Raw genomic sequence first — 13,909 nt, forward strand, 5'->3', positions numbered from 1 at the left:
CTGGATGTGATTGGGGTTTCATTGGGAACAATACAGAAAACTGGAAGGCATCCTGCGTTCCAGTAGCTTTTACTGCACGAGTAATGAAGCAGCGCTACGGTGCTGGTTTTGCTATTGGAAGTCACAACTTGTGGAGGTTTCCTTATATATAGCTATACATCTGGTATGAGAGTCTCAGAAGAACTTCATCTGACTGAATACTAGAATTCATACTCTATAATTCATACACTATAATTTGTGTTTCAGAGTTTATAAGCGGGCTTTGTGCATAGCAGTTTGAAGCAAGTTTGCATGAATCAAAATGTATTTTCTCTGAAAAGAGGCTAACAATTCTGTGTTTAAATAGCTTTCCAGATCAAATCTGCTCAGTTTGTAAGTAATAGAATTGGCAAGGGGAAAGGTAAACTTAAGGCTTGTCAGATGTTCAGATAGACTTCTATTCACTGAGAAATACCCTGATTTCTTCTAGTTCATGAACATTGTTCAATAACAAAGATAATCCCTGACAAATTTTGGCCTCATCTGTACTTCTGCAATTTAATATTGCGCAGTTCAGTCCTCCTTTGCACTTGCAATATTAATGAAGGTGTGGAATAAATTGATGTGATGCTATTAAGAGAATCATCATGTTTGTTTACAGTGGTAGAAAAATATATCCTTTCAATTACTTTTCTTAAAATGCAGGGTTTTGATCAGAGAGAGAATGTGTAATCAACTAAAGTAACTGTGTATCTTTATCACATTATCTGAAATTTGATTTTAAATTCAAAGGAGAATATGATAAAGAATCCAAAATCATCTGAAGATTCAGAGGTTGAGCTGAACCACAGTTTAGTTTTGAGAGAACAGAATTTAGGCAAGTTTGGGGAATTACAGGGTGCACCAAATAATACTGTTGCTACTGCTGTCTTCTGAAAATGGTTAAAAGACTTAAGACCCTTGAAATTTTAAGCACAAAGTCTATCTTTGTTTGGAAGGAGGGTAGAGGAAAAAAAAATGCATTTTCTATGATACTGTGAACATTTCTGGAAAAAAAGATATCACTTTCAAAAAAAAAAAAGAAGTTGGACAAAATCAGTCACAGATTAGGATGATATGCTGCAATGGTTGACAGCTCAGATTTTCCCTACTGCAAGGCAGCAGGGTTTGTACTGGGCCAGGGTAGCAAGGCTAGGGTAGCCCAACACACAGGATTAAAAAACAGTTTTATGTTTCTTTTGCAGTCTGGAAAGCAGAACTGCTAACTATACTACATGGGTGGCATCAAATGTTTTGTTCAGTGATTTAAAAATAAATAGAAATGAAACCCCAAAAATATGCTAAAATACTTTGTTTCCCTTTTGGGCACCTCAAAAAGACCTGGAAGAAAGTTCTGAAGGAAAAGGTGCTGATGATGCAGAAAAGATGAAAGTGCTTGATTTCATAATTCCCCCCCCCCCAAGTATTAATTTGGCAATTTGTAGCAAATTATCCAGTGGTTAATAGTTAAAATTTCTTACTCACTTTAAAATGTCACATACGGCAAAGCTAATGAAGGTGGTTTTCATGAACTTCTTTATTCTGAGAAGTATCTATGGTCTCTGCAACCTCTTTCCTTTCATGCAAGTTGCAGCGCCAGGCAGTCAGTACATGATTTGCTTCTGCCTGTGACTTTTTTATTGTCTTGATATCTTTCCTCTCTTGAGGAAGATGGGGGAAATACTACATGATCCTCGTAAAGTCCAGACACGAGGAATTGCTGCAGGGGGCATCTGAAATAGGCTGAAAGTTTCATAACAAGAAGCAATGTAATAGTAAATGTGAGGAGAAAAACTGTCATGACTTTAGTCTTCATAAAATCTTACCATATTGCAGAAAGCTGGGCTGGGAAGTAGATCAGATTATCTCTCTGTTCTGCTCTGTGGTGTCCACTCTTGTTCATATTTCCTTTTGATTGCATTTAGACCTATTCTTCAAGCTTAGGTAACTGGAGGATTTTCAGAAATGAACCTGTGCAGAATGAGGTTTTCTTGATTTAGATTTTTTGGCAAAGGTCTTAATTTTAGTTAGAGCTTAAATTGGTACTGCTTTCCCAAAAAAATAATTTGGTATGCTTTTGTGACTATCAAGAGCATTTGCATCGGCTCTTCTCTTATTCTTTTGGTACGTGTCCATGATGTTCTTAGGGCAATTTTAAGATCATATTCCTGAATAGTTGTGCTGAAGGTAGTTTAGATTGCATCTCAGGTGTGGTGGAGTCTGCTATGGAGAGGTGTGGTGCCAAAATACTTGATAAGGCTGAAGCCAGTTTTGTTTCTGATGTGAAGGAGAAAGACCACATGGCTCTGTGTTGCGTGACTTGGAGTTAATTCAGTGCATCCCTTAGCAAATGGTGGTAGCAGAAAGGCAACAGCCTTTTCCGTCCGTCTCCCTAGTAAATTCATAGCAGTTACTTGTCTCCAGGGGACAGGCCCAGGAGACAGAGCAGCCTGGGTTTCCTGCTAAGCTTCCTAATTTTCAATAGAGCCATATGTGAAATCTCACATTTAGCAAACCATAGTGCAGGTTGCAGTTACAGATGGATGTCCCCATCCTGGGAAGCACTGGCAGCAAAAAGAGTGCTAAACAGTTAATCAGTTCAAATGTGCTTTGGCCTTGGACATGGAATGCAGGGGTGAAAACAGAGAGGTCGTTTTGTCCCTGTAGTTGGCAGGGTGTGACTACCCTAGAAATACCATTTCCAGGCTTGGAATATTTAGAGGTGGATTTTGAAAAAGAAAGAATAGCCACAGGAATGATGGAGGGAGTAAAAAGCTGCTCAAAGCGAGAAGTTCAGGAAACTCCAGCTTTTCGACTCATCAGAGGGAAGGTTGAAATTTGAAAAGACAGGGATCTCTTAGGGGAGGGTGGAAAAAATAATTTAAAAAATCAACCAAAACCTGAAGTGCCAAAATTTCAAATTCTAATCTGGGTGCAAATTTGTTAAAGGCAAGGTTTTAGCCATTAAGCAACAATTGTGGTTTCTCCCCTGCCACCAAAACTTCTTGGAAGAACGTGTGGCTGTATTATTCTTACGGAAACATCACGCTGAAGACCTAATTTAGAGAATTTCAGGATTAGATTTTGAGAGTCATGGTGTTGGAGGTGGTCAGACCAGTTGTGTTTCAGAGCCACTATTGATATTAATCCCTAAAGTATTTCCAACAGGGATGTTAGCCCAGGATCTCTTAAGTGTGCATGTGCTGGGAAATAGGTGTTGATTTAGTTGAGGAGTCCATGAGGCTATCGGTAGGTGCTCCTGCCTCTACTGGGGGATGTGTAGATGGAAGCAATTAAGCAGTTGCACTGAAATGGAGCTGTGCATATCTTCCCTAAATGAACCCAAGCAACCACCTGTACTCTGGGTTTCAGCAGTGCCACAAATCCCTGGTTGTGAACGAAGGCCTGATGGTTTTGTCTTGACACCAGCTGAAACTCCAAAGGCAGATTCATTTTTTTCTCTGGGCGTTCAGATTCATTTGATTCCAAAGCAAAACATGGGAAGTTGAGGTGAATGTGAACTGCAATGTAAAGAAAAGGAGGTTTATGTCAGACCAAATGCTGCAGTCTTGTGCTGTCAGCTCCTGGCTCCGTTTTTGTAGTCACTGGATGTAGGCTAGCATTATACCAGCTAAATCCAGGCAGCTGAGCAGAGTCTGACTAAAGCAAATCTTTTGACCAGTTATTTTTATCTCAAACTTGAACCCGAACCTCAGTTGTTATTTTAATGTTGCCATTAAAGCCAAACTGTAATGAAACAGTGATAATAAGTTTTCATGTTACCATTTTTGAGTGATGGTTGAATCTGTCCTTGTTCAGCATGGGGACTGCTGGCACTTGCTGAGACCTGCAGAGCAGCATCAAGCTGTAGCCTCTGTTGTCCTCCCCCCTCCGCCACGCGTGCAACATAATCCTTCAAGGGACACTGCTCTGCAGACCTGGATGGGGTCCTGTTCAGTGCAAGGTGCAACAAATGTATGTCTGAGATTTGCTATAAAATTTCTATCCCCTTGAGTCACAAAAAGGGGTGTTGGTAGTGTTACCAGTGTGAGGGCACCAGTAAGCCTTAATAGCCCTAACCAGCCTCACCTGGGACTCTTGTCCCCGCACCCCATATGCTGTGCCATGCCATGCACCCTCCTCTCATTGCTCCATTTAAGATGAGGCTTAAGCCTTCAGTCCTTTGTGAAGCTGCCCTGCCGCCTGACAAGTGGCTCCCCGTCAACCTGATCTTTTCCTCATTGATGTACTGCATCCCCCTTGCATGGGATTAAAAGGAAAAATTTGAGAGGGAGAATTTTGCTCCCCCTCCCTTGCACAAGACTGATAGTGCTTATGTGCTTCATGTAACACAGCATCACAAGGCAGGCATGGCAAAGAGCTGGAGATGTGGTGGTGTGCTGGGGAGGCAGAATCTGTTCCACCTGTGGAGAAGAGATAGCTGTGATAGCCTATAACCGCCTGGCTGACAACCCGTGCTGTGGAATTGCCCATTTCTGTGTTTAGATTTTATATTTGCTGGTTTTAAGCCATTTGGGATGTTGGAACTAGCTACTGAGTCATTATTGGCTGGGATTTGAGTCAAACCAGGGTGAGATTAAGCATTAACTGGCTGCAAACTGCAAGGTTCATTAATTTAAGATGAAGAATACGTAGTTTGGGATATTTATGCAAGCTGTTTCACTGACTTTATATATGAATTTAGGTTTAGACTTTGAAAGAAGTGTGGCTTCCTCTCTGCCTTTAGGTGCGGGAGGGTGCACCTGTATTAGCTCTTTCGTCAGAAGCGGGCTTTTGAGGTAAGTCTCTTGACTGTCCCCAGTTACAGCACTTCAGTAATGCACTCGGTGTGCTACAGCCTCTCACAGGCTCTTTGTGGAATCAGACCAGAGTTAGTCTGCAGTAAATCCCATGAAAATAAGGTAATGTGGATGTAGGATCCTTGGCACCAACTGTTTCATTCTGCTTCTTTCAGTGTGCAATGCCTGCTGGTGTAACCTCAGCAAAGTATACCGTGGGGACAGGGCTAACCTCTCAAAACTGCTGCTCAGCACCCTCCTTGTGCATAGGTTGCTCCTTGAGTTGAGGTGCACAGTCATGTCAGTGCTAATGCTGCCTTGTAGTTAATGACCTGCTTGGTGCCCAGTTCCGTCTGACATTTTAGAAACCTGAAGTGAGATTCTCAAAGTAACTTTTCTCCTGCTTCTCTCACAAGTAGGGATTTGCCCCTTAAGACTCTCAGATCTGAGGGCCCCCAGTGCTTTTCAATACCAATATTCAAGTTGCTTAATTCCTCTCATACACAGGTCTTCTTGAATTGGAGATAACTTTGAGTCAAAGGTATATTATTTATGTCCTGTGAGTGAAGGAATGCTTGCAGTGAATTGAAATCCTTGGCTAAAAGCTGCTGCAGTTTTGCAAATTTTATAATAATATTTTAGCTATACATTTTAATCAAGCTCAGCAAATCAGTTCAGACTCCCTGATCCAGCAAAGTACCCTGCTTTAGGTTTCCCTTTGAATCCGTTCTGCTTTTTAATGCACATTTTCCTATGGAGCTTTTCTCACTTTGTAATTTTGGGATTTGGATCAGAAGGAGAGATTGAATAATGTGAGGCTTTTAATCATTATTCTTTTCTGACAGAAAGCACATACAAATCTGCAAGATTTTTGTGCTAATACATACGGATGCATACTTGAACTAGTGACCTGCCTACCTGTGGACCTTCCAGGAGGCACCTACTGCTTTTCATAATAGGTTTATTAAATGATTTAATGTGACCGGAAGAATGGATTTTTGGGAAGGAGAAAGAGGAGGTATATATGTATCTAGTCTAATAGATGGGGAGTAGGGAGGAATTGTACAAAGAGCTGTTCCTTAGCTCATCAGTTTACCATGGCTAAGGAAAGATTCATTACTATGAAACATTCCCTAGATACTTTTCAGCTGAGTTATCTGTTATTTTTGTGCTTCTTGCACAGACCAGACTTCCAGAAAAGGTATGAGTTGCAGAATTTCACTTGGAAATTTTGATTTGTTATGCAGTTGTATAACAAACAACTATATGTAGAGTTGAAGCCCTGGCTGATCTTGGATTAGCTTATGCTTTCTTGAAAAAGTTGCTGTGGGGATAGAATATATAAAGAACAGGAGGGGAAAGATAGGCAAAAATTATTTTCTTTCCACTTGATAGAGAGAGAAACGATTTTCCAAAGGCTGCAAGCTGGAGTTTGCAGACAGCCAGAAAAATCTCCACTCTTGAATCTTTTATTTGGAACAATATTCCATGCCTGTCCTAAACTGTTTTGCAAAGGTTATTTGGCAAGAGATTTCAAATGTCCTCTAGTCTGATTTTCACAGTTCTGTGATGAAGGCTTTATTTGGCAGGAGGATGATGTGAAGTCTTTCTGTGGTGGGTATAGACCCACTGGTGTTTCTAGGAATGGAAATTGCTGCTCTGGCTAATACATTGTTCTGTTCTGCTCAGGGGGAGACAAACCAGCTCTGCTAAGGGCAGTCTAAGGGAAAACAGTTCCAGAATTACGTACCAGCCAAGGTGGGAAGGGACCTTGAACGATCACTTGGTCCAACCTCTCGTGGGAAATGGAGCCTAGATGAGATTATCTAGCACCTTGTCCAATTGCGTCTTGAAAACCTTCAGCGATGGGAACTCCACCATGTCCCTGGGGTAGTTGTTCCAGGAAATGATTGCTCTCACTGTAAAAAATTTCTTTCTTATATCAAGATGAGACCTCTCCCAGTGCAACTTGTATCCATTGCCCCTTGTCTTCTTCATGTGGCTCCTTGTGAAGAGAGAGCCTTCATCCACTTTGTAGCTGCCCTTCAAGTACTGGAAAACTGTGATGAGGTCCCCCCTGAGTCTTGTCTTCTCCGGGGAGAAATGACCTAACTTAAGTCCTTCCTCGTAGGGCAGGTTTTCTAGGCCTTTGATCATCGTCGTGGCCCTCCTTTGGACTCTCTCTGGTCTGTCTGCATCTTTCCTGAATTGTGGGGTCTAGAACTGGACACAGTTTTGTCCTAGACTTCACTAATTTGGGGTTGACTTATGCACTGGAGCACAGTGATTTACATCTTTTCTGAAATACTTAATTATACTGATGGAGGAGTTCAGGTGTGTATGAAGAAAACACATGGAAACAAGTTAGTGCTCATAGCACTTCAGTCTGAGCAGCAGGATGCTCTGCGGTTGTCAGCCCTGTACCCTCACAATGTAAGGTCTGGATGTGTGGTGGAGCCTCATGCTCTGCAGTGCAGCACTGTGTGGTCAAATGGACAAAATACTGAAATTTTGAGCCATGAAGCACCCTGTCACAAGCTTCTGATTGAGTCTTCATAAACATCAGTTACCTCTTTGGCTGCCCATGGGGACAGAGGGGCTGCTCAGCCTATTATGGAGGGAGAGTTTACTTTGTGACTTTTCGTAGAAACTGACTTGATTTACAACAAAATGTGTACCCAGTTACCTTGTGTAATTTGCTTCCTTTTAACAGTTTAATCTGCCTGCACGTCGTGTGCAAAGGCTACTGTCAGGTACCTGTTTTGGGAGAGAAGTGGACCTCCTGCCCTCAATCCAGTTTCCCTGCCCTTGCATCCTTGCTGTCCCTTGAGAGCCTTCCTCTACGTGAGGAAGTGTCCCAGGGACCCAGAGTATCGGTGGGGGCAGCACTGCCCTGGGGCTGAACCAGGACAAATGGGAACTTCCCCAGCAGGGAAAGCTAACAAATAGCACTGATACCCTTAGGTTTTCTGTTTGCCATGCAACGTTTTCAAGCTGTTTCCTCTTCTGCTAAGATTACAACAAATACACTCTATGGTTTTCATTAAATTTTCAGTGAGGTATGTATGGAAAATAGTATTCACACGGTTGGAGAAAACTATTAAGTTATGGCAAAATCAATTTTTGATAGGGAAGAAAATTGATTTAAAAAAAATCCAAATTTTGAGAAGAAAAGTAGCTTAAAAAAATTTAAACATTTCTGTGAATGACTTCATGGTATCTCTTCTTTCACAGAGGAGAACAGCTATATCAAGCATTTTAGTAGTCACTAATAACTGATGTTTTTGCCTGCCACTTGCAACTCTTATGCAGCCACTGGAAATGGCGTCAGTCTCTTTAGGATTCCCTTTAAAATAAATGAGAAATGTATATAATAATATATTAATTACTGTAACGGCATAATTCTGCAATGTATATTTTACATACATCTATTACATATAAAAACTAGTATAAGTGTCACCCTTCCTATAGAGACCTACTCCCATGTAGGCTTTGGAAAGATAGGATGGAATTTTTCATCATTCTGTATTTTAGGATATTAATTGCTGAGTTTGCTGTGATCCAGAATTTTTGTTCAATACAACCTCCAGCCACCTCATCAGCTCTCCAATTTCTACCTCAGCTGAGTAATAAGTATTCTGGGGAAATGAATATGTAAGAGGATATGCAGTTTCAGCGAGGAAACAAGAAGTATAATATCTGCTATGTATATATAATCATACTGGAATGACTCAAGTTGGACTTCAGTTAGAAGGCGGGCTCTAATACTTCTGTGAATGTGGCACTGGGATATTTAGTAACTGGAGAGAGATGCCAAATTCTTCCATACTTGTTACATAACTGTGGGGTTTTAGGAGGCTTGCTCTTCACAAATAAGGTTTGGTACTGAATTTTCATATACCTCAGATTTAGTATTCAGAGGAGCTTTTCTGATTTCTGTATGTGTTAGAGGCCAGTTTTTTATTTATTAGAATGGGTTGTAAAGGATGGAGTTTCTTTTGCCGAATCTTGGTTCTATTTCCATGCCACTTAAAAGCGGACAGAGGTTTAAATTTTTTACTGTCTATTTCTAAGATTTTCTGAAATGAAATAAGGTTTTCTGGCCCTTCTATAAGTAAAAAAAGAGTCACCTGTGGTTCATCTGCTGGCTGGGAAGATGAATGGCTGGCTTTGGAGCATCTGAGAGTGGCAGGATTTCAGGTGTGGAGGGGTGGTCGTTAGAGAAGGCATGCCAAGGCTCTAATTAATATGGCTCTTTCTCTTTTGGTTGCCTTCACTAGGAAACTGCTGGAAGAATGCTGTGACCCTGGGCAGCTCTTTGCTATGACAAAGCTGAACTCCCCGATGGGAAAGAATCTCTGGTTTGATGGGGAATTTTTATATTCCGTCACTATTGACAATGCAACTTACTCTCTCTTCCCACAGGTTAGTAACCTTTTTTTTCCTCTTCACTTTAAGTATTAATATACCGAATGGTAACATGGTACAAATTATTATAAATAGGCTAAATGCTAATTCGTCAAGAAATTGTATCTTAATTTCTCAATACGAAACAGTCTCCGCTGCCTTTTTTACTTCTATGTTCTGAAAATTATAAAATGTTTGCATGCATGTTAATATTTCCCTGGCCACTTCTCAGGTGTGTGGATGTACACAAGGGATGAGATTGGGCCACCCATCTTAATTTTTAAAATACTAAGTTCTGGCTATTTTAAGAAGGTGATTTCTGCATTTCAGTCAGCGGTCATGCTCACTGGGAGCACGATCCCTCAGCTAGAGCTTCAGGTCAGCTCTGTTTAGCTAAGATGTGACAGTGCTTTGTGTGAAGGTGTCCAAGTTATTTCCAAGTTAATGAAGTTTATTGATGGCAAACAACATGAGCCCAATTAACGGAAGCCGACAACTTGACTTTGTTAATTCTTGCTGTGTTTTGAATATTAGAAGTGGTTTGTTGTTGTTCAGCAAAGGTGTTTTAGGTTAAGTGCAGGGTTTTCAAGCGCTGGGAATTTGTAATACTGATCTAGGCTTCTTGTATTTTTAATTAACATATGGTCTGATGTTAAATAATCAGTTTATTATACTGAATTTTTTATGTGGAAGAAGAGATGTTTTATGTGGGTACATATTTAAAGAAAGCCAAGCATCTGGACATATTAATTGATTTACATTTTACTTTAATTTCTCAAATTAAAGCATAGATATTTATTAAGCCTCACAGTCAGTGTTGAGTCATTCACACCAGGCTTTATATTTGTTGCTGTTTCAGTTAAACATGTAGCAGAGTTCTTACTTGTTAAACTCATCCTGAAAATAAAACATCAAAAAGTTGTTTGTTTGTTTTTTTTTTTTTTAAAAAAAAGTAGTTTCCAGATCTCAACAACAGAGTTGTGACTTCAAATGAATTTCTTTTACTGGAGAAAGAGTGAGGGGAAAGTGCAGAGAAGGTGGGAACAGCCACTTTCTGTGTTAAGACATTGTCCAGAGGAGTGGTGTTACAGCTGTGTCTTGTGTAGTCTGCCAGTCTGCTGTACCTGTTGCAATGAACCGGTTGATGGACCTCTGCCTCCCTCAAGCTGCTCCACAGCTGCTGTGTCCCTGCAAGCTCCACAAACAAGTAGATGCTAAAACGTGCATGGCGAGTGTTTTTTCCTGCAGTACAGCTGGAAAGGGGCCACCTGGCTGGTGTGAAATTTTTCTCCCTGCCTTTGAGGCTGGTAGAAAGTTTATGGTGTGTCGCAGAGTGGCAGTTGTAAATCTTTTTTATGATGATTAGTATGATTTATTGCTACAATATTGCACCATTTATTGGACAAAACTGAAATCCTTGGCAGAGCAGTGAACTTCGTACCACACAAAGAAACTGGCAGTAACTGCTCAAAATGTGTACATCCCTTCCAACGTTTCAGAAAAGCCCCACCTTGGCTGGCACAGGGAGGTCAGTATTTTGTGATATATTTGGGATTTCAGATTTGATTTCCTTTGGATTAAAACCTAGCACTCTGCCTGGCCACAGTGGTGTCCTACCTCCTCTCACAGAAAAGAGCAGAGTACTGGGTGGAGTCTTTCAGAGAGGTTGATGCTGGTTAGAGTGGAATCATGGTCTTGGAAACTCCAGTGTTTCCCAGGCTTTCAAGCCCTATCCTCAAAGTTTCTCAGTTGGCTGGATTGAGAACAAGGATCTGGGAAGCTCTGGAGAGACACGCTGCTGAGGGACATGAGCTATGGAGTTGGGACTTCAGTGTCCCTTACACTTGCCAAGTAGGCTACAAAGGGCATGTCTAGATGCTCTTGCAGGGGTGGTGGTGGAAAAAGTGGATTTTTATGATACTCCAACCCTATAACAATGCTAGAATGCAGCTCTAGGACCAGTGCCAGAAATGCTGTTCCTTTAATGAATTGGCAGGCAGTTTATTTCTGACAAGTGCTACTCGCTACACTTAGTCTTTTCTTGCAAGTACCACTGCTTCTAACTTGATGTATTATTCCTTTGTATTTTGCCCAGAGGAATTCTGTAGACCTTTATCAGATGAAATCCTGCTAGGCTTAAAAGCTTAGGAAAATTTATTTTCAGTAAATTTTTGAAGGAAGTATTTTTCCACCTCTCTCTTTGTTTCAAGCAAAATACTCGCCTAAATTTTTCAGGCTTCTACTTTGAAGAATGGTGTCTATTAGCTTGCTAGCAACTGACAAGTGATTTTTGTGAAGATGAATATTCCTTTCAAAAGTAGCCAGAAGCTTAAAACCACTCATAAAATATGGGTAATACTCTGAAATGCTCAGGGGATGTAACAGGAATGTAAAGGGTCACAGCTATGTTGATATAATCGAAAAAATATTTTTTCCAGAATAAATAAAAAAGGCTCCATCCACATCAGTCTGCTGGGATTAAGCCATTGTGTTCTTGCAGAAGATTTTTCAGTCCTGAACCAGTTATCAACTTATAACTAAATAGGAAACTTGCTATATTTTATGGCATAGAGTAAGCTGGCTATGCATCAGTGGAGACATACAGAAATAATGTAAGAATGCAAGAATTTAATATGTAAAATGTCACTTATTTTTCAATGTGAATAATACAAAATAGAGTGTTTTTTCTTCTGAATAGTCTGTAGATAAAGTTCTTACAGCTGGTTCAACATTTTCTGATGGAGTCCTTTTCCAATAAAAATGTTATTTCATCAAAATATAAATTTAGTATCAGTTAATAGTTTTTTCAATTTTTGTTTGAAGTAAAAAGTTAAAAGGTTTTGGTGGTGTTATGACATTTTATTTACCGTTTTTTGAATGTAATATTTCAACTGTTTTTTTAATCATTTCCATTGCTAGCTTTTTTTTTTCCTCAGCCTTTGCTTGAGTATATTCTTCTTACTTTTATTTTTTTTAAGTTTTTGATGGGCCAAGGGAGAAATTTGTAAAAGAAAAAAGCTTTTATGTGAAAATAGCCATTCAGTGTTTCATGTCAGTTTATGAGAACAAATTTTGAAGTTGCAGAGTTTTGCATGAACCAACAATTCCAGCTGCTGGAAGTGGCTCCTCTTATTTTCTCTCTCTCTCTCTCTCTCTCTCTCTTTCTTTCTCTCTCTCTCTCTGTCATTTTCCCCCTGATTTCTAGAATGACATTTTTTTGAAACAGAAATGAAATACTACACAGACTGTACCATCTTTCCCGTCCTGGAGAGAAACTGCTAGTGGCTCACTGTCAATACCTAACAGTCAGGAGAAGATACAGGGCAGGACATGGCAGAAGAGGGCCTAGTGCGCAGTGAGGGTGGGCACCCCACCTACATCTCATCTCCCAGCATGTACTACGGTGGCACTGCCTGGAGCTGTTGGATAGTGGAGTGTCATTTCAATTAAAATCAGACATTTCGTGACAGCAGCTTTGTTGTGTTACTTGCTGTGATCTACAGCATTATTTCCCACTCTTAGGAGACAAAAAGTGTTGAGTCTGCATATAACTGTAGGTGTACTTTAATATTAACAATGAGAGGTTATTCCTACTGCGTACCTACCACTTCTCTAAACCTTTTCATGTAGACTTGAAGTTTCAGTATTAGCCAGTAATTTTGATACGTATCTCGGGGCACTGAGAGTTCAGAGATGCAGGTGACCCTACTACAGTCGAGATCAGTGGCATGGTTAGATAAGCCCCTGAATAGCCAGGCTGCCATGTCTCAGGTTGGCCACTAAAGACCTTGCGTAACTTATAAATGTATTTCCTCTCTATTGTGGTCCAGCTATTACACAGGAAATGTAAAGGTGTTCAGGAGTCCTGTCCCTAACAGGACAGAGACATACACCCTCCTTGTTCTTCAGCCTGGAAGTTTAGCCATGCAGCTCTGGTCCTGTTGCGTTGTATTGTGGCACAACAGAAGGCATGACTGGTGTTTTCTACCCTTTACTGTCTGACTAGCATGGAAGAAACCAGGCTTCCATATATTCCTGCAGTAATTTTTAGATGCTATGAGTAAACGTGATGTAACTACAAGAGAAGCTGGGATGTAACTCAAAACCATGTGAGAGAAGTGTGAACTAACACTCATCTGCTTTTGAGTTAGAGAATAAAACAAGCTGCAGTTTCAAACATTTTCTGAAATAATTTTGTACTTGTTCCTGTCTTTTTCTTTCTCAGAGTTTCAAAAGCAGATTTCAGACTATCTTTACTATTAGAGGGGGGAAAAAACCCTCATCCTAGTATTTAGCTGTTTATGCAAATAATTGATTTTTGTTATTTGTTGGCAAAAGCTCATAGCAAGGAAAAACTGAGGTGAATTTCTGAGGTCTCCATTCCCCTTCCCCCAAAACGTTAAAGAAATAGTTAAATCAGATGGAACTTTTCACTCTGCATCTAGAGTATTATTTTGGAGGGTAGAGGAGTGAATACATTTCAAAAGAAATTTCAAATGTTAAGCTTCAACTTTTTAATTTGACAAAATAAATAATTCATTGAAAAATTTTCTAGTTTTATTGTATTTCACCTGAAGGAGTTAGATGCATTTGGTACCAGTAAATCATTTCAAATTACTAAAATATGACTCCCCAGCTGCTCAAATCCCTTCTAAAGTTTCACCTGCAAAATGCTGTCAGCTACA

General features: G+C 40.2%; 1 protein-coding gene across 2 annotated transcripts in view; it reads left to right on the plus strand.

Moving 5' to 3' along the window:
- The window catches only part of ST8SIA1 (ST8 alpha-N-acetyl-neuraminide alpha-2,8-sialyltransferase 1), a 146,420-nt gene that overhangs the window by 23,953 nt on the left and 108,558 nt on the right, over nt 1-13,909 (plus strand). For both annotated transcript variants that reach the window (XM_074826409.1, XM_074826410.1), the window contains exon 2: nt 9,098-9,242. In XM_074826409.1, coding sequence (XP_074682510.1) covers nt 9,098-9,242 — 145 coding nt within the window. The remainder of the gene's footprint in view (nt 1-9,097; nt 9,243-13,909) is intronic.

The sequence above is a fragment of the Strix aluco genome, chromosome 5, assembly GCF_031877795.1.
Source record: "Strix aluco isolate bStrAlu1 chromosome 5, bStrAlu1.hap1, whole genome shotgun sequence".
Lineage (NCBI taxonomy): Eukaryota > Metazoa > Chordata > Aves > Strigiformes > Strigidae > Strix > Strix aluco.